This window comes from Haliotis cracherodii, unplaced genomic scaffold (genome assembly GCF_022045235.1).
Source record: "Haliotis cracherodii isolate W230 unplaced genomic scaffold, xgHalCrac1.p SCAF_37, whole genome shotgun sequence".
Lineage (NCBI taxonomy): Eukaryota > Metazoa > Mollusca > Gastropoda > Lepetellida > Haliotidae > Haliotis > Haliotis cracherodii.
The window spans coordinates 1,925,093-1,946,054 of NW_027266294.1; the positions used below are offsets into that span (position 1 = coordinate 1,925,093).

The 20,962-nt window shown below is 44.5% G+C and overlaps 2 protein-coding genes across 2 annotated transcripts in view; one reads left to right on the plus strand and one right to left on the minus strand.

Annotated features, from left to right (window-relative positions):
• The window catches only part of LOC139477924 (protein FAM43A-like), a 45,242-nt gene extending 33,180 nt beyond the window's left edge, over positions 1 to 12,062 (plus strand). The window contains exon 2 of the mRNA XM_071260374.1: positions 10,230 to 12,062. The gene's annotated coding sequence lies outside the window, so the exon portion shown is untranslated. The remainder of the gene's footprint in view (positions 1 to 10,229) is intronic.
• LOC139477890 (uncharacterized) lies at positions 11,956 to 13,262 on the minus strand. The gene is made up of 2 exons (XM_071260322.1): positions 13,247 to 13,262; positions 11,956 to 12,329 (listed from the first exon to the last, which is right to left on the minus strand). The coding sequence occupies exons 1-2, from the start codon at positions 13,260 to 13,262 to the stop codon at positions 11,956 to 11,958; spliced, it is 390 nt and encodes a 129-aa protein (XP_071116423.1).
• Positions 13,263 to 20,962: the final 7,700 nt, after the last annotated feature.

Genomic DNA, 20,962 nt, shown 5'->3' on the forward strand with positions numbered 1-20,962 from the left:
TCTGTTGGTGCAGTAACCTCCATATTCTGTTGGTGCCATACTCTGTAGGTGCAGCAAACTCCACACTCTGTTGGTGTAGTAAACTCCATACTCTGTTGGTGCAGCAAACTCCATACTCTGTAGATGCAGTAAACTCCATACTCTGTTGGTGCAGTAAACTCCATACTCCGTAGGTGCAGTAAACTCCATACTCTGTAGGTGCAGTAAACTCCATACTCTGTTGGTGCAGTAAACTCAATATATGAACACTTATCCTCAATAGATGTGTTTGGAGGTCTTGTGTTAAGCCCATCAGTTGGACATTCATAGGGAGATTGTGTTTGGAGGTCTTGTGTTAAGCCCATCAGTTGGACATTCATAGGGAGACTGTGTTTGGAGGTCTTGTGTTAAGCCTATCAGATGGACATTCATAGGGAGACTGTGTTTGGCTGTCTTTTGTTAAGCCCATCAGTTGGACGTTCATTGGGTGACTGTGTTTGGAGGTCTTGTGTTAAGCCCCACAGTTGGACATTCATAGGGTGACTGTGTTTGGAGGTCTTTTGTTAAGCCCATCAGTTGGACGTTCATAGGGAGACTGTGTTTGGCTGTCTTGTGTTAAGCCCATCAGTTGGACGTTCATAGGGAGACTGTGTTTGGATGTCTTGTGTTAAGCCCCACAGTTGGACGTTCATAGGGAGACTGTGTTTAGAGGTCTTGTGTTAAGACCATCAGTTGGACGTTCATAGGGAGACTGTGTTTGGAGGTCTTGTGTTAAGCCCATCAGTTGGACGTTCACAGGGAGACTGTGTTTGGAGGTCTTGTGTTAAGCCCCACAGTTGGACGTTCATAGGGAGACTGTGTTTGGAGGTCTTGTGTTAAGCCCATCAGTTGGACGTTCACAGGGAGACTGTGTTTGGATGTCTTGTGTTAAGCCCCACAGTTGGACGTTCATAGGGAGACTGTGTTTGGATGTCTTGTGTTAAGCCCCTCAGTTGGACGTTCATAGGGAGACTGTGTTTGGAGGTCTTGTGTTAAGCCCATCAGTTGGACGTTCACAGGGAGACTGTGTTTGGCAATAAAAAGCAACATACACCCCATTGACCTTGACGGTTAAGGTCACAGTAGTTCCATGACTGGTGATTGAACCCCGACGTACTCGACCCATACCACTGCGTCAGTATGCGGGCCATGAACTCTCGAAATACATTTAGGTCTGTTTTTATAAGGCTCCGATTTGGTTATTGCGGGTTTTTTTTTACATAAGTGAAAACAAATATCAAAATTGTGAAAAATGTAGAAAACCTGAAGCATTGGTATAATGTTCTTGCCTTTGTCTCAAGCATAAAACTTGTGCAAGAAATTCTCTCAGAATCTTATCAGAAACACGGCGTGACGAATGGGCAAGTTTTTATCTATAAGGGCCGTACGCGCAAATATTCTTTTAATGAGTTGACCAATTTCGATTTAGGTGAAGTTAAAGAATACCGTCCTTAAACGTCAGCAACCGTCTTCGCGAGTTACAAGATACTTCTCAAGTAAATAACAAATACTAGTACTAGTCTTCATATCGAACAGCTGCGCTGAACATTTTTTCAATAATTTCGAAAAAGATACAAACCCGCATGTTCTTAGAATCCATTTTAAAATCAGGAAGACTTTAACTCATTATTAGATGGACCCGTGAAAATCCGGGGTACAATTGATCTTCAGCAACCCATACTTGTCTCCCTCCGTGAAGATCCGGGGTAGAATAGGTCTTCAGCAACCCATACTTATCTCCCTCCGTGAAGATCCGGGGTAGAATAGGTCTTCAGCAACCCATACTTGTCACCCTCCGTGAAAATCCGGGGTACAATTGATCTTCAGCAACCCATACTTGTCACCCTCCATGAAGATCCGGGGTAGAATAGGTCTTCATCAACCCATACTTGTCTCCCTCCGTGAAGATCCGGGGTAGAATAGGTCTTCAGCAACCCATACTTGTCACCCTCCGTGAAGATCCGGGGTAGAATTGATCTTCAGCAACCCATACTTGTCTCCCTCCGTGAAGATCCGGGGTAGAATTGATCTTCAGCAACCCATACTTGTCTCCTTCTGTGAAGATCCGGGGTAGAATAGGTCTTCAGGGCCCATGCTTGCCGTAAAAGGCAACTATGCATTTCGTAAGAGGCGACTAACAGGATTGTGTGGTCAGGCTCGCTGACTTGGTTGATGAATGTCATCGAATCCTTATTGCATGGATCGATGCTCATGATATCAATCACTGGATTGTTTGTCCAGACTCGATTATTTACAGACCGCCGTCATATAGCTGGAATATTGCTGAATGCGGCGTTAAACAACAAAGAAACAAAACCTCCATGTTCAGCTTTAGATGTTTAAGAGTTTTGTTTCCAACTTTGCCACATTCCTTATAACCTTTCCTGTAGATTTTGTCTTGAAAAACTGAAATCGAACAACACATATAAGTGTTTGCAGTTTGTAATACTCCGATCATAGATCGTCCTATTGTTCATCTCTGTCTTAACATTCACGACATCATCGCCTGGAAGCAGAAGGAACGGGATCCTCGCTAGAGCCACAAGTCAGCCCAGTCAACGTACTGTTGGTTTGCGTCATGGGCGGAGTCAAGGTCAGTCGCCTAGCAACAGCCTGACCTGCAGCTCTGTTTGGACTCCAGAAGGTGACATGTCCCTTACCCCACGGAAGCGTCATCCGTCACCAAGATGCTTTGACCGTTCTGATTGGCTCGTAAACTTATTGCCAGTCATTTCCCCTCAGGCCAAGGAAGAACATCCTGAAGGGTCATCTCAAACATTTCATGACATAAAGCCATGCGTCATTTGTCACACAGGCAGATATGTTAAGAAACTAACCCAAGCTGGCCTTAATGATGTACAGCTTCTAAGGCAGGGCGCAATGCTGTTGTTTAAGATAGAATCGTTTTGACATGCCCCCAGTTGACAAAGTGATCTGTTTTCTGCCGTTGTCCCTGTCTGTCAGCGTTGTCACTTTGGTAGCGATTTATCTAGCCTACAGAAGGTGTTGACAGGTGCGATGTAGGCAGAATTATTCCCAGCTCGCACTGCAGGCGTTTATGTCTGAGCAGATACCACTGCACTGTATTTGTGTCTGAGCAGAGCCCACCGCACTGCATTTATGTCTGAACAGATACCACTGTGCTGCCTTTGTGTCTCAAACAGATACCACTGTGCCGCCTTTGTGTCTCAAACAGATACCACTGCACTGCCTTTGTGTCTCAAACAGATACCACTGCACTCCCTTTGTGTCTCAAACAGATACCACTGTGCCGCCTTTGTGTCTCAAACAGATACCACTGTGCCGCCTTTGTGTCTCAAACAGATACCACTGCACTGCCTTTGTGTCGCAAACAGATACCACTGTGCCGCCTTTGTGTCTCAAACAGATACCACTGCACTGCCTTTGTGTCTCAAACAGATACCACTGCACTGCCTTTGTGTCTCAAACAGATACCACTGCACTGCCTTTGTGTCTCAAACAGATACCACTGTGCCGCCTTTGTGTCTCAAACAGATACCACTGCACTGCCTTTGTGTCGCAAACAGATACCACTGCACTGCCTTTGTGTCTCAAACAGAGACCACTGCACTGCCTTTGTGTCTCAAACAGATACCACTGCAGGCATTTTTGTCTGAGCAGATATCACTGCACTGCCTTTGTGTCTGAGCAGATACCACTGCAGGTATTTATGTCTGAAGAGATACCACTGCAATCTATTTATGTCTGAACAGAAACCACTGCAGGTATTTATGCCTGAAGAGATACCACTGCAATCTTTTTGTGTCTGAACAGAAACCACTGCAGGTATTTATGTCTGAAGAGATACCACTGCAATCTATTTATGTCTGAACAGATACCACTGCAGGTATTTTTGTCTGAAGTGATACCACTGCAATCTATTTGTGTCTGAACAGATAATTCTGCAATCTATTTATGTCTGAATAGATACCACTGCAACCTATTTGTGTCTGAACAGATACCACTGCAGGTATTTATGTCTGAGGAGATAACACTGCACTGCCTTTGTGTCTGAACAGATACCACTGCACTGTCATCGTGTCTGAACAGATACCACTGCACTGCCTTCGTGTCTGAACAGATACCACTTCAATCTATTTGTGTCTGAAAAGATAACACTGCGGGCATTTATATCTAAACAGAAAACACTGCGCTGCCTTTGTGTCTGAGCAGATACCACTGCACTGTCTTCGTGTCTGAGCAGATACCACTGCACTGTCATCGTGTCTGAGCAGATACCACTGCGCTGTCATCGTGTCTGAGCAGATACCACTGCACTGTCATCGTGTCTGAGCAGATACCACTGCACTGTCATCGTGTCTGAGCAGATACCACTGCACTGTCTTCGTGTCTGAGCAGATACCACTGCACTGTCATCGTGTCTGAGCAGATACCACTGCGCTGTCATCGTGTCTGAGCAGATACCACTGCACTGTCATCGTGTCTGAGCAGATACCACTGCACTGTCATCGTGTCTGAGCAGATACCACTGCACTGTCATCGTGTCTGAGCAGATACCACTGCACTGTCATCGTGTCTGAGCAGATACCACTGCACTGTCATCGTGTCTGAACAGATACCACTGCACTGTCATCGTGTCTGAGCAGATACCACTGCACTGTCATCGTGTCTGAGCAGATACCACTGCACTGTCATCGTGTCTGAGCAGATACCACTGCACTGTCATCGTGTCTGAGCAGATACCACTGCACTGTCATCGTGTCTGAGCAGATACCACTGCACTGTCATCGTGTCTGAACAGATACCACTGCACTGTCATCGTGTCTGAGCAGATACCACTGCACTGTCATCGTGTCTGAGCAGATACCACTGCACTGTCATCGTGTCAAGTTTGTCTTATTCCTCATCTAATATTGAGCATCTATTTTTATCCATTGTAGAACAAAGCCAAATAATTAAGAAAAGGTATCGAAATCGACAATTTAGCCAATGTTTCATGTTTTGATTTGATCATGTCGATGGGGGGATTCTTGTGAGTATTGAACCTGTTGCACAACCGGAAGACATAATTACGACAACGAGCTTTGTGCTTCCGGTTTGTGTCGCTCACTGTATCTGAGATTTATATATGATTTGATCTGACTCTGCGAGTCACGGACACTTGGAGCAGTCCTTTGGTTGCCGTGTGTGTCTAATAGCGTGACACCACAACAGTCAAGTTGACTGATGGTTTTGAGATTTGTGTTAGGTTGTATTTCGGAGGGTGGGCAATGCGACTCTGGGTGAAAAATTCGGGATTCATGAGAGAGTGGGATTTTGCATCCTCATTATGGGGAGTCTGAACCATCCGCGGGTGTACGGGTCATCCATTGCCTCTGTCACTGTCAATGTGCACAGTTGCGTCCCTTAGTCGTTGCAGGATCGTCTGGTAGAGTTTGAAATCCCATCAACATGAACATGTTTTAGTGCCGTGGCCATGATGAAAACCTTTAGTCAAATCCGGCCGTACCACCGTATTAAGCGCCGAACCCAAACCACACACTCATGATATGTCACATTGAAACTATCATTATTACCTCCTTTGGGCCATGTGACTCCCCTGAGTGACCGACCACATTCTTACAAGATCGCTTACTATGAATTAATGAGTTGTGTCATATCGCAAAAGAGTACCCGGCCCCAAGAATGTTCTCGCTTTAACGCGTTAACAATAACATTGCTGACATCTCGCGATAACATGTCATTCGCTACTTCTGGAGTCTATTCCTGTACATGTCGGCGTATATTACATAAAGAAGTAACTTTATCGTTTTATTGAAGCAACACCGGCTCGAATTTTACGAGTGATTTAAATAGCACAAAGCAATGTCACCTTTGAATACCCTTGTACAATACCGTAACCTTCAACATACCCGTGTACACTACTTTAGCCTTCAATATACCCGTGTACAATACTGTAACCTTCAACATACCTGTGTACATAACTGTAGCCGTCAACATACCTGTGTACATAACTGTAGCCTTCAACATACCTGTGTACAATTATGTAGCCGTCAACATTACTGTGTACAATTCTGTAGCCTTAAACATACATGTGTACAATACTGTAGCCTTCAACATACCTGTGTACAATACTGTAGCCTTCAACATACCTGTGTACATTACTGTAGCCTTCAACATACCTGTGTACATTACTGTAGCCTTCAAGATACATGTGTACATTACTGTAGCCTTCAACATACCTGTGTACATTACTTTAGCCTTCAACATACCTGTGTACATTACTGTAGCCTTCAACATACCTGTGTACATTACTGTAACCGTAAACATACCTGTGTACATTACTGTAGCCTTCAACATACCTGTGTACATTACTGTAGCCTTCAACATACCTGTGTACATTACTGTAGCCTTCAAGATACATGTGTACATTACTGTAGCCGTCAACATACCCTTGTACATTACTGTAGCCGTCAACATACCCTTGTACATTACTGTAGCCTTCAACATACCTGTGTACATTACTGTAGCCGTCAACATACCTGTGTACATGTACAATTATGTAGCCTTCAACATACATGTGTACAATACTTTATCCTTCAACATACCTGTATACATTGTAGCCTTCAACATACATGTGTACATTACTGTAGCCTTCAACATACCTGTATACAATTCTGTAGCCTTCAACATACATGTGTACAATACTTTAACCTTCAACATTCTTGTGTACAATTCTGTAGCCTTCAACATACCTGTGCACATTACTGTAGGCTTAAACATACCTGTGTACAATTCTGTAGCCGTTAACATTACTGTGTACAATTTTGTAGCCGTTTACATTACTGTGTACAATTCTGTAGCCGTTAACATTACTGTGTACAATTATGTAGCCGTTAACATTACTGTGTACAATTCTGTAGCCGTTAACATTACTGTGTACAATTCTGTAGCCGTTAACATTACTGTGTACAATTCTGTAGCCGTTAACATTACTGTGTACAATTCTGTAGCCGTTAACATTACTGTGTACAATTTTGTAGCCGTTAACATTACTGTGTACAATTCTGTAGCCGTTAACATTACTGTGTACAATTCTGTAGCCGTTAACATTACTGTGTACAATTCTGTAGCCGTTAACATTACTGTGTACAATTCTGTAGCCGTTAACATTACTGTGTACAATTCTGTAGCCGTTAACATTACTGTGTACAATTTTGTAGCCGTTAACATTACTGTGTACAATTCTGTAGCCGTTAACATTACTGTGTACAATACTGTAGCCGTTAACATTACTGTGTACAATTCTGTAGCCGTTAACATTACTGTGTACAATTCTGTAACCGTTAACATTACTGTGTACAATTCTGTAGCCGTTAACATTACTGTGTACAATTCTGTAGCCGTTAACATTACTGTGTACAATTCTGTAGCCTTCATGTCACACGGACGTAACCGTGATTTTCATAATATTTGTCGTTGATACTGAATTAGATTGACATATCTGATTACCCCTATCAAAGTTTGAATAGTATGTATACACGTGTGTGAGTTTTGAAACATATATATATATGTAACGCACACATGCACGTATAACACTCAGCCCGCGGTGTGGCCGGTTCGCATGTGTCTGTGTGGCAACACTTGCAATCTTACGTGTTGACCACACAACTATATTTATGGCGACGAGGGGTTATTTTTAGCTTCCTCTGTCATAATCCTGTCTCATTGCTGACAGGCGGACGTCAACCTTAACATACAGCCCCTTAACCCACAAGAGAAGGATTAGCCGAGTCTGACTGACTTGGTCGCCGCCACATTGAGGCTGGCTTGAGTGATGTGCTCCAGTGCATGGCTCGGGGTCAATGAAACATGCTGTCTGTAGTTCCTTGATGTCAAGATGGCGATAATATTAGTTTGCACGTGAAGACGTGTGGGTACTGATGCGTTCTCACTCACTCACCTTTTCGCGAACGCCTTGATTCATAAACATGCTCGCAATATCAGTCACTTGTTTGTCTGGTCCAGACTAGATCATGTACAGGTCGCCGCCATGTGGCTTGGTCATTAAGGACACCAAGCCACACGAGAAAATCGAGCCTTGGGTTTGCACCACTACCAGAAGATCCTGGTACGTGAAGGGAGACTACTCTGTACAGTACGTTGCGGTCCCTCTGATAACCCTGAACAATGTCAGTGTGTATACAAGACATAGTTATGAAAATCAATAATATACACAGCCACTGACTTGTTCAGGCGTTTGTGCGACTTCTGCAGACAGTTCAACTCTTGTTATTTACATGAAGGGCAACAGCAACAAAAAAACTTATCATTGGGTTTTCGTGGCTTCGCGTATCAGACGAAATCTATCAGTAAATAATTGAATGGAGAGAACGCTGGCTAGTGCGGACACCTGATTGAATAGAGAGAGCTCTGGCCAGTGCGGACAGTTGATTGAATTCAGCGAACCCTTGCTAACGCAGACAGTTGATTTAATACAGAGACCCCTGGGTAATGCGGACAGTTGATTAAATATAAAGAACCCTAGCCAGGGCGGACAGTTGATTGGATACAGAGAACCCTGGCTAGTGCCAACAGCTGATTGAATAGAGAGAACCCTGGCTATTGCGGACAGTTGATTTGATACAGATAACCCTGGCTAAAGCGGACAGTTGATTTAATACAGAGAACCCTGGCTAATGCGGACAGTTGATTGAATACAGATAACTCTGAGTAGTGAGGGCAGTTGATTTAATACAGAGAATCCTGGCTAATGCGGACAGTTGATTGTATACAGATAACTCTGACTAGTGAGGACAGTTGATTTAATACAGAGAATCCTGGCTAATGTGGACAGTTGGGCGGTGGCAAGGTCGTCCCTTGCGTCGGCCAGTCTCAAGAGGAGGATTCGAGATCCCTCACATCCCCGTCCGCGCCAGGCAGTCACGCACATCCACACACAGTCTCAGTATGTCAACACACTGTACACTGGTGTTACAGCAGCACCATTGGGCGTGGCCTCACTTAACTCTCACATTCGATCACGCGGTGTCCCGAGTTCCATCACGTGGTGCCTTTAACGTCACATCTGACCACAAGCATGTCTTAGAATGGACGCAGATGTCGACTTATTCACACTAGCGCTGATGCTTGTTGCGAGTCGTCCATAGCTGATATATGCTGATATATATCAGTCCTCGCCAGATATATCAAGTCGTTCTGGCTGAGACGTGTATTATGACTATGTTCTTTCTGTAATGTTTTGAAACGAATGTAACACATGTTATATTTGGGATTACACCTCTAAGATAAGTACAGAACATCGTATTGGGACCGCCTCCGTGGTGTAATGGTAGAGCGTCCGCCCGTAGAGCGAAAGGTCCGGGGTTCGATCCCCGGCCGCGCCACAAAGACGTTAAAAGATGGTACTTGCTGTTACCCTGTCTGGCGCTCGTCATTATGGGGCTAAAACAAGGACTGGTCGTCTCGGCATCAGTATACTGCTTTTGAGTGGGGTATTCATGTTAAACTGCGGTATGGTATCTCAGCATGTGAAGATCCGGGATAGAATAGGTCGTAAAAGGCGACTTTGCTTGTCGTAAGAGGCGACTAACGGGATCGGGTGGTCAGGCTCGCTGATTAAGCTGATGTATGTCATCGCATGTCAATTGCATGGATCGATGCTCATGATGTCAACCACTGGATTGTCTCGTCCAGACTCGATTATGTACATACCGCCGTCATATAGCTGGAATATTACTGAATGCGGTGTTGAACAACAAACAAACATTGTATCTCAGTAGACTAGCACTATGAAAAATCGACATCTGTCCGGACGAGAACAAGCCGCCACACACACACACACGTGCAAGCACGTCACGATATAAGTCACCTCACCTCACCTCACCTCACCTCACCTCACCTCACCTCACCTCACCTCACCTCACCGTTTTGGCGGAAGTTGCGTCAGGAAGTAGCATCATTCTAGACATGTCCCTCAGGCTGAAGTGCTCCAAACACGTGCGATATGACTTGTAATTTATGCACAACACTGTGGACAGTGGTCAATGTTTACGTTGTGAATCCCGCACACAACAAACTGTCTGGTAGAATCACTCGGGTGTGTTATGTTATGTATGTTCTGGTGTCTGGCATGAACGAAAATATCAAAGGAATGAAGTGAATGTATTTCTTGCTTGTTTGACGCATGTTGTCTTGTCTATTTTCAGATCGCAATCCTACCTTATACAGTGGCCTTGACGTTGTGCCTGACCTTGACCTTGACCTCGACGTTGCGCCTGACCTTCACTTCTGTGGGATAATGGTTTCCTGCCCTCGACGACAAATGTTGCCACAAGTTAAAGGAACCATGTGTTGACCACGTGAACATGGAGATGTACTGTTCCGTGAAAGGTGTGTGGCTGCTGTCGAAACGGGGGTGAACGCACCAATAGTATACGTTGTACATAGGAGATCATAGGAGACCATAGGAGATCACAGGAGACCACAGGAGACCACTGGATACTCTAGGACCGGGGCGAATGTCGTCCACAGCAGTGCTTGTGAAATGCTCCAACAACTTACATGAGTGCTTACATGGGACACGTGATTGACAGTTGAAATGTACACGTGGGACAAGGCAGAAGATGTGATTGACAGTTGAAATCACGCACGTGCGAATCTGTGTGCCTCTATTGTGTAAAGATTGTTAAGACTTCAGAATCGTACATATGTCATGTCTGGACCAACTGGCCCTTGTGATTCATCTGTGAGCATTTGATCGTTTACTTGCCAAAATATTTCCATTTGTGGATTTTCAACTGATTTTCATCAGAGATAGTTTTGATACTCTGCATCTGTATATAATATGAATGTAATGTGTATTTGTTCATTACTCATATGTATATTTATTTTGTGTAAAATATTCAAATATCGTTATTATCTAAAATGCAATATGTTGGTTTGTCTTTCGCAGTGTTGTATACCGTTGTTGATCTTATTTGAAATCTCGAATTTATATGTACCATATTTTAGATTGTTTATAGGTTTTAATCCTGAAGGAAAAATGAATTTAAGGTAGATGCACGGAAAAGTCATAATTCACGCTCAGTCTGGAGAGTGTTATATTCAATCTTTAAATAGTTGAAGCCGTTTGGAAGCCTTTCATAAACTGAATATTTGACACATATACATTAAGTAACTTATAAGTAGTAATCTATTACATCAAGGTCATCATGATGAATGTGACATTTCTGTCTACGCAAATGGATTAATGGCTGTGGTCACTTGCTTAACACTGATTAACACTTTACTTTCAAATCAAAAGGTTTTCGAACATAATGCTGTGATTTTGAGTCGTTAATACTTTTGTTTATTATTTGTTTACTCTCACTGTATAACGAAAGCAGCTTTAACAATGAGAACTAGTGTTTCATGCTAGTAGCGGGTAGACAAGTTCCTGCCACCTGACAGATGTATTCGACAGATGGGGACATTCGACAGATGGGGACATTCGACAGATGGGGACATTCGACAGAAGCCACACACGTAACTGTCAAGATGTGTATATCTCAGATGCATGTTGATTACATCAGGTCGCCATGATACTAGAAGCACGCAGTCCAGGAGATCTTAACGACATTGTTTAAACCAAAGTTAGTTGTAAAGTCTACATAAGAGACATCTCGCCTTTACGCGCACACACATGTTCATTGTAGTTGTTCAAAGCTACGTACTCCTGCCAACTGCCACTGTAACTGTGATGTCATCTCTATGGCCAAAGGAGTCGAGGTGGGATGGAATTTGGGAACAAAAATGAAATACTTTTTTTTGTGGCCGACACTTGTGCTTTGTAACGTTTGGGCCGGCATGTATATTGTGTATGATATTTGAGAAATGTCCGTGTTATGTCAAAAGTAACTATCACGCAAAATATATTGGTAATGTTAATTATGATTAATAGTTCTCTTCCGTCACGTTGACATTGGCGCTGTCTGTCACGTTGAATCTGGCTTTGACTGTCACGTTGACTTTGGCGCTGTCTGTCACGTTAACTCTGGCTTTGTCTGTCACGTTGACTTTGGCGCTGTCTGTCACGTTGACTCTGGCTTTGACTGTCACGTTGACATTGGCGCTGTCTGTCACGTTGACTCTGGCTTTGACTGTCACGTTGACATTGGCGCTGTCTGTCACGTTGACTCTGGCCTTGACTGTCACGTTGACATTGGCGCTGTCTGTCACGTTGACTCTGGCTTTGACTGTCACGTTGACATTGGTGCCGTCTGCCACGTTGACTCTGGCTTTGACTGTAACGTTGACATTGGCGCTGTCTGTCACGTTGACTTTGTCAACGTCATGTTAATCCAGTACAAACATTGCGCTTGTTTCATGATCAATGTGTTCTCGATTTTCATGATCCATCACAAGGTTTGATCGCAATGTCCATTTGCTTGTAAAACTAACATGTGATGCCATTTGTTGATGTTCGCCCTCAAGGGTTGTGATCAGTTAATACATTTTGAATTTGTCACGTGTGTACATATTCTGGCCCTGTACATTGTGTAATATAACTGAACTTGTACATAGCCAGTTATCGAGTCTGTACATTGTACAATATAACTGAACTTGTACATAGCCAGTTAACGAGTCTGTACATTGTACAATATAACTGAACTTGTACACAGCCAGTTAACGAGTCTGTACATATTGGTGGACAGATCTCTGTGGGGTGGGAGAGGAAGTATATTTTTATATTTGTCAAAGAGCAGAACTCGGATGTACGGAGAACAGTGTCATTGATACAAAGATGCTTTTATGTTCATGTAATACAGTTCAAGATCTCAGCTCAGTGGCCATACGGTTATGTGATGGTAAAGGTTATTGCTACACCGTAAGTTGAATGATCGGTTACATTATAAGGGTGTAGATAAGGGGTGTGTGTGGTATGATCGAGTTCATTATAAGGGGATAGATACGGGTGTGTGGGTATGGTCGGGTACATCAAGAGGGTTTTGATAGTCACTTATTTATTTGTATTCACATAATAATAATTTCTTTCCTAAAAGCAAGTTTAGATTGCATTTTCAATATTCTGAGATACAGGTCATCAATAAGGTCCGTCCATGACAGTTTTACAAGGATTATGTGTCCACCAAAAGCCTCAGGGGCAGTAACTCTTGCGTCAACCGTGGAACTCCGTTCATCACGACGGTTCACTCCAAGGACTGAACTCTTTCACACTGTTCACTTCTTGACATGTCCATGATTGTAGGTTTACGGAGCAATGGGATAGGTCATGATGTGTAGATCACGGAGCTATGGGATAGGTCATGATTTGTAGGTCACGGAGCAATGGGGGAGGTCATGATTTGTAGGTCACGGAGCCATGGGATAAGTCATGATTTGTAGGTCACGGAGCTATGGGATAAGTCATGATTTGTAGGTCATGGAGCAATGGGATAAGTCATGATTTGTAGGTCACGGAGCCATGGGGTAGGTCATGATTTGTAGGTCACGGAGCCATTGGGTAGGTCATGATTTGTAGGTCACGGAGCTATGGGGGAGGTCATGACTGTTTGGTCACGGAGCCATGGGGTAGGTCATGATTTGTAGGTCACGGAGCTATGGGATAGGTCATGATTTGTAGGTCACGGAGCAATGGGATAGGTCATGATTTGTAGGTCACGGAGCCATGGGGTAGGTCATGATTTGTAGGTCACGGAGCCATTGGGTCGGTCATGATTTGTAGGTCACGGAGCTATGGGGGAGGTCATGATTTTTTGGTCACGGAGCCATGGGGTAGGTCATGATTTGTAGGTCACGGAGCTATGGGGTAGGTCATGATTTGTAGGCCACGGAGCAATGGGATAGGTCATGATTTGTAGGTCACGGAGCCATGGGATAGGTCATGATTTGTAGGTCACGGAGCCATTGGGTAGGTCATGATTTGTAGGTCACGGAGCCATGGGGGAGGTCATGATTTTTTGGTCACGGAGCCATGGGGTAGGTCATGATTTGTAGGTCACGGAGCTATGGGGTAGGTCATGATTTGTAGGTCACGGAGCAATGGGATAGGTCATGATTTGTAGGTCACGGAGCTATGGGGTAGGTCATGATTTGTAGGTCACGGAGCCATTGGGTAGGTCATGATTTGTAGGTCACGGAACTATGGGGTAGGTCATGATTTGTAGGTCACGGAGCTATGGGGTAGGTCATGATTTGTAGGTCACGGAGCCATGGGGTAGGTCATGATTTGTAGGTCACGGAGCCATGGGGTAGGACATGATTTGTAGGTCACGGAGCAATGGGATAGGTCATGATTTGTAGGTCACAGAGCTATGGGATAGGTCATGATTTGTAGGTCACGGAGCTATGGGATAGGTCATGATTTGTAGGTCACGGAGCCATGGGGGAGGACATGATTTGTAGGTCACGAAGCAATGGGGTAGGTCATGATTTGTAGGTCACGGAGCTATGGGGTAGGTCATGATTTGTAGGTCACGGCGCTATTGGATGTCATGATTTGTAGGTCACATGGGGTAGGTCATGATTTGTAGGTCACGGAGCCATGGGATAGGTCATGATTTGTAGGTCACGGAGCCATTGGGTAGGTTGTGATTTGTAGGTCACGGAGCCATGGGATAGGTCATGATTTGTAGGTCACGGGGCCGTTAGGTGGGTCATGATTTGTAGGTCACGGAGCTATAGGGGAGGTCATGATGTTTTGGTCACGGAGCCATGGGGTACGTCATGATTTGTAGGGCACGGAGCTATGGGGTAGGTCATGATTTGTAGGTCACGGAGCAATGGGGGAGGACATGATTTGTAGGTCACGGAGCAATGGGATAGGTCATGATTTGTAGGTCACGGAGCTATGGGGTAGGTCATGATTTGTAGGTCACGGAGCTGTTGGATAAGTCATGATTTGTAGGTCACATGGGGTAGGTCATGATTTGTAGGTCACGGAGCCATGGGATAGGTCATGATTTGTGGGTCACGGAGCCATGGGGTAGGTTGTGATTTGTAGGTCACGGAGCCATGGGATAGGTCATGATTTCTAGGTCACGGAGCCATGGGGTAGGTTGTGATTTGTAGGTCACGGAGCCATGGGATGGGTTGTGATTTGTGAATTTGATGTTCTGGAACCACTGGCTAACCTCTCGTCGGTTGTCAACATGTTTGTGTAATATGCAGGTGCTGTATCACCCCATTTATCCCAGTCACTACAGAAATAAGAGCCAGAAACACCCCTTTGCCTTATCAAAGTATGGCAAGCCTGGGCTGATTTCACTTGTTTGACTCATACTAGTTACTTGATGTGTGTGGGAAAACGTGTCCTTGTATTGAACGACTTGTTTCGTGGTGTATAACAACATACTTGCCATATAAGGTGTACAATGGCATGTCAGCTTGAGGATTATCTATCGTTTGAATTGTGTACTGATGCCAAACAGTGACACTAGGACTGTGTTATACAGGTTGTCCCTGATACACTGACACTAGGACTGTGTTATATAGGTTGTCCGTGATACACTGACACTAGGACTGTGTTATATAGGTTGTCCCTGATACACTGACACTAGGACTGTGTTATACAGGTTGTCCCTGATACACTGACACTAGGACTGTGTTATATAGGTTGTCCCTGATACACTGACACTAGGACTGTGTTATACAGGTGGTCCCTGATACGCTGACACTAGGACTGTGTTATACAGGTTGTCCCTGATACACTGACACTAGGACTGTGTTATATAGGTTGTCCCTGATACACTGACACTAGGACTGTGTTATACAGGTTGTCCCTGATACACTGACACTAGGACTGTGTTATATACGTTGTCCCTGATACACTGACACTAGGACTGTGTTATACAGATGGTCCCTGATACGCTGACACTAGGACTGTGTTATACAGGTTGTCCCTGATACACTGACACTAGGACTGTGGTATACAGGTGGTCCCTGATACACTGACACTAGGACTGTGTTATACAGGTGGTCCCTGATACACTGACACTAGGACTGTGTTATACAGGTTGTCCCTGATACACTGACACTAGCACGGTGTTATACAGGTGGTCCCTGATACACTGACACTAGGACTGTGTTATACAGGTGGTCCCTGATACACTGACACTAGGACTGTGTTATACAGGTGGTCCCTGATACACTGACACTAGCACGGTGTTATACAGGTGGTCCCTGATACACTGACACTAGGACTGTGTTATACAGGTGGTCCCTGATACACTGACACTAGGACGGTGTTATACAGGTTGTCCCTGATACACTGACACTGATGTAGGATTTAATGCAACATATACCACAAACTAATATTTTTGATATTATTAACCACCATACCCGTGCTCGTTGGTTTTGCAAAGTGGTAAAAGTCTGTGACCTGCATCACGACGGGCTTTCCTTCCAAATTAAGGTGAGACGCCGTGATATAACCGGAATACTGTTAAAAGTGGCGTTAAACCCAACTCACTTACTCATTCACTCACTCACTCACTCACTGATATGTGTTTCCATATGTTGCAGGTGTAAAGTGTTTATGCCTATAAAAAGTTGAAAATAAATGTTGATGTGAAACGTTAACTTATTATTTGGAAGTTCTATACATGCTGAAGTTCTATGAATATATTTTTCTAGGAATCGGTTAAGGTATGGTATGGTTACCGGTGTCCGTGTAGTTCCCACTGTATTGAAGTACTTACTGGTGGGGTATGGTTACCGGTGCCCGTGTAGTTCCCACTGTATTAAAGTACTTACTGGTGGGGTATGGTTACCGGTGCCCGTGTAGTTCCCACTGTATTAAAGTACTTACTGGTGGGGTATGGTTACCGGTGCCCGTGTAGTTCCCACTGTATTAAAGTACTTACTGGTGGGGTATGGTTACCGGTGCCCGTGTAGTTCCCACTGTATTAAAGTACTTACTGGTGGGGTATGGTTACCGGTGCCCGTGTAGTTCCCACTGTGTTAAAGTACTTACTGGTGGGGTATGGTTACCGGTGCCCGTGTAGTTCCCACTGTATTAAAGTACTTACTGGTGGGGTATGGTTACCGGTGCCCGTGTAGTTCCCACTGTATTAAAGTACTTACTGGTGGGGTATGGTTACCGGTGCCTGTGTAGTTCCCACTGTATTAAAGTACTTACTGGTGTGGCATGGTTACCGGTGTCCGTGTAGTTCCCACTGTATTAAAGTACTTACTGGTGGGGTATGGTTACCGGTGTCCGTGTAGTTCCCACTGTATTAAAGTACTTACTGGTGGGGTATGGTTACCGGTGCCTGTGTAGTTCCCACTGTGTTAAAGTACTTACTGGTGTGGCATGGTTACCTGTGTCCGTGCAGTTCCCACTGTGTTAAAGTACTTACTGGTGTGGTATGGTTACCGGTGTCCGTGTAGTTCCCACTGTTTTAAAGTACTTACTGGTGTGGCATGGTTACCGGTGTCCGTGCAGTTCCCACTGTATTAAAGTACTTACTGGTGTGGTATGGTTACCGGTGTCCGTGTAGTTCCCACTGTTTTAAAGTACTTACTGGTGTGGCATGGTTACCGGTGTCCGTGTAATTCCCACTGTGTTAAAGTACTTACTGGTGGGGTATGGTTACCGATGTCCCTGTAGTTCCCACTGTATTAAAGTACTTACTGGTGTGGTATGGGTACCGGTGCCTGTGTAGTTCCCACTGTGTTAAAGTACTTACTGGTGTGGTATGGTTACCGATGTCCCTGTAGTTCCCACTGTATTAAAGTACTTACTGGTGTGGTATGGTTACCGATGTCCCTGTAGTTCCCACTGTATTAAAGTACTTACTGGTGGGGTATGGGTACCGGTGTCCGTGTAGTTCCCACTGTGTTAAAGTACTTACTTGTGTGGTATGGTTACCGGTGTCCGTGTAGTTCCCACTGTATAAAAGTACTTACTTGTGTGGTATGGTTACCGGTGTCCGTGTAGTTCCCACTGTATAAAAGTACTTACTGGTGGGGTATGGTTACCGGTGTCCGTGTAGTTCCCACTGTATTAAAGTACTTACTGGTGGGGTATGGGTACCGGTGTCCGTGTAGTTCCCACTGTATAAAAGTACTTACTGGTGGGGTATGGTTACCGGTGTCCGTGTAGTTCCCACTGTATAAAAGTACTTACTGGTGTGGTATGGGTACCGGTGCCTGTGTAGTTCCCACTGTGTTAAAGTACTTACTGGTGGGGTATGGGTACCGGTGTCCGTGTAGTTCCCACTGTGTTAAAGTACTTACTGGTGTGGCATGGTTACCGGTGTCCATGTAGTTCCCACTGTATAAAAGTACTTACTGGTGGGGTATGGGTACCGGTGCCCGTGTAGTTCCCACTGTATTAAAGTACTTACTGGTGTGGTATGGGTACCGGTGTCCGTGTAGTTTCCACTATATTAAAGTACTTACTGGTGGGGTTTGGGTACCTGTGTCCGTGTATTTTCCACTGTACTAAAGTACTTACTGGTGGGGTTGTGTACACGTCATACAAAGACTGTAAATAATGGAGTTGAATGACCTTTGTACCAGAGAAGTTACCATACTCCGACTGACACACAAGATTTGTTGATAGAATGCAACTTCGATGTATTGTTAAATCTGTTCAAAAAGAGGATATATTGTTGCAATAAAATTATCAGATAATTTGTCCTTGTTTGTTTGATTACCTGTACGGGGGCGGTGGAGTAGCCGCGTTGTGAAAGTGTTGACCCATCACAGCGAGGTTCGAATCCCTACATGGACACCATGTGTCCGTTGTGGTGTTGCTCAGGACACAATGTCCACTACACACCTTTTGTCTAGAGTACTGTCAGGACACAATGTCTACTACACACCTTTTGTCTAGAGCACTGTCAGGACACAATGTCCACTACACACCTTTTGTATAGAGTACTGTCAGGACACAATGTCCACTACACACCTTTTGTCTAGAGCACTGCCAGGACACACACAATGTCCACTACACACCTTTTGTCTAGAACACTGTCAGGACACACACAATGTCCACTACACACCTTTTGTCTAGAGCACTGTCAGGACACACACAATGTCCACTACACACCTTTTGTCTAGAGCACTGTCAGGACACACACAATGTCCACTACACACCTTTTGTCTAGAGCACTGTCAGGACACACACAATGTCCACTACACACATTTTGTCTAGAGCACTGTCAGGACACAATGTCCACTACACACCTTTTGTCTAGAGTACTGTCAGGACACAATGTCCACTACACACCTTTTGTCTAGAGTACTGTCAGGACATAATGTCCACTACACACCTTTTGTCTAGAGTACTGTCAGGACACAATGTCCACTACACACCTTTTGTCTAGAGTACTGTCAGGACACAATGTCCACTACACACCTTTTGTCTAGAATACTGTCAGGACACAATGTCCACTACACACCTTTTGTCTAGAATACTGTCAGGACACAATGTCCACTACACACCTTTTGTCTAGAACACTGTCAGGACACACACAATGTCCACTACACACCTTTTGTCTAGAGCACTGTCAGGACACACACAATGTCCACTACACACCTTTTGTCTAGAGCACTGTCAGGACACACACAATGTCCACTACACACCTTTTGTCTAGAGCACTGTCAGGACACACACAATGTCCACTACACACATTTTGTCTAGAGCACTGTCAGGACACAATGTCCACTACACACCTTTTGTCTAGAGTACTGTCAGGACACAATGTCCACTACACACCTTTTGTCTAGAGTACTGTCAGGACATAATGTCCACTACACACCTTTTGTCTAGAGTACTGTCAGGACACAATGTCCACTACACACCTTTTGTCTAGAGTACTGTCAGGACACAATGTCCACTACACACCTTTTGTCTAGAATACTGTCAGGACACAATGTCCACTACACACCTTTTGTCTAGAATACTGTCAGGACACAATGTCCACTACACACCTTTTGTCTAGAGCACTGTGACAGATTCTTGTAGTCCACCTTTGTTGGATAGTATTAGGCCCGACTCTGATTGGCTGCTCCATGGCGATGACCCGAGGTCATGTAGGCGAACTACTTTTATTCATTTATTGTAAAGAGAAATGTCTTTCATGTTTATAGCGTGCTGCTTAGCTTATCTACTATAAACGTAATCTACACAATATCACAAATTATCATTTATATAGATTCCAAATGCATCTTTATTGCTTACGGGCAGTGTGGTAGCCAAATGGTTAAAGCGTTCGCTCTCACACCGAAGGCCCGGGTTCTACTCCCCACATGGGTATGATTCGTGAAGCCCATTTCTGGTGTCCCGTGCAGTGATATTGCTGGGATATTGCTAAAAGCGGTGTTAAACCATACTCAATCATTTAATCTATTGCTTACCATTAATTCAACAAACGGAACAGGTAGAATAAAAGCTTCTGTCACCTGCATGAAACACGCAATTGTCTGCAGAACCTGGCTACCACTGCTGTTGACATTCGAGTAAATGAATTTGTAATATGGTTGCAGATATACATACTACCCAGTCTATGGATACTGACAGGATGAGGCTATGTTCAGAAAGTATGTGCAATGCCCAGATGACCACATGTGCAGTGAGTCCAGTAGCTAGGTACAGACAGGATGTGCAATGCCTAGATGAACACATGTGCAGTGAGTCCGGTAGCTAGGTACAGACAGTATGTGCAATGCCGAGATGGCCACATGTGCAGTGAGTCCGGTAGCTAGGTACAGACAGGATGTGCAATGCCGAGATGGCCACATGTGCAGTGAGCCCAGTAGCTAGGTACAGACAGGATGTGCAATGCCGAGATGGCCACATGTCCAGTGAGGGACGGTAGCTAGGTACAGACAGGATGTGCAATGCCGAGATGGCCACATGTGCAGTGAGGGACGGTAGCTAGGTACAGACAGGATGTGCAATGCCGAGATGGCCACATGTGCAGTGAGGGAC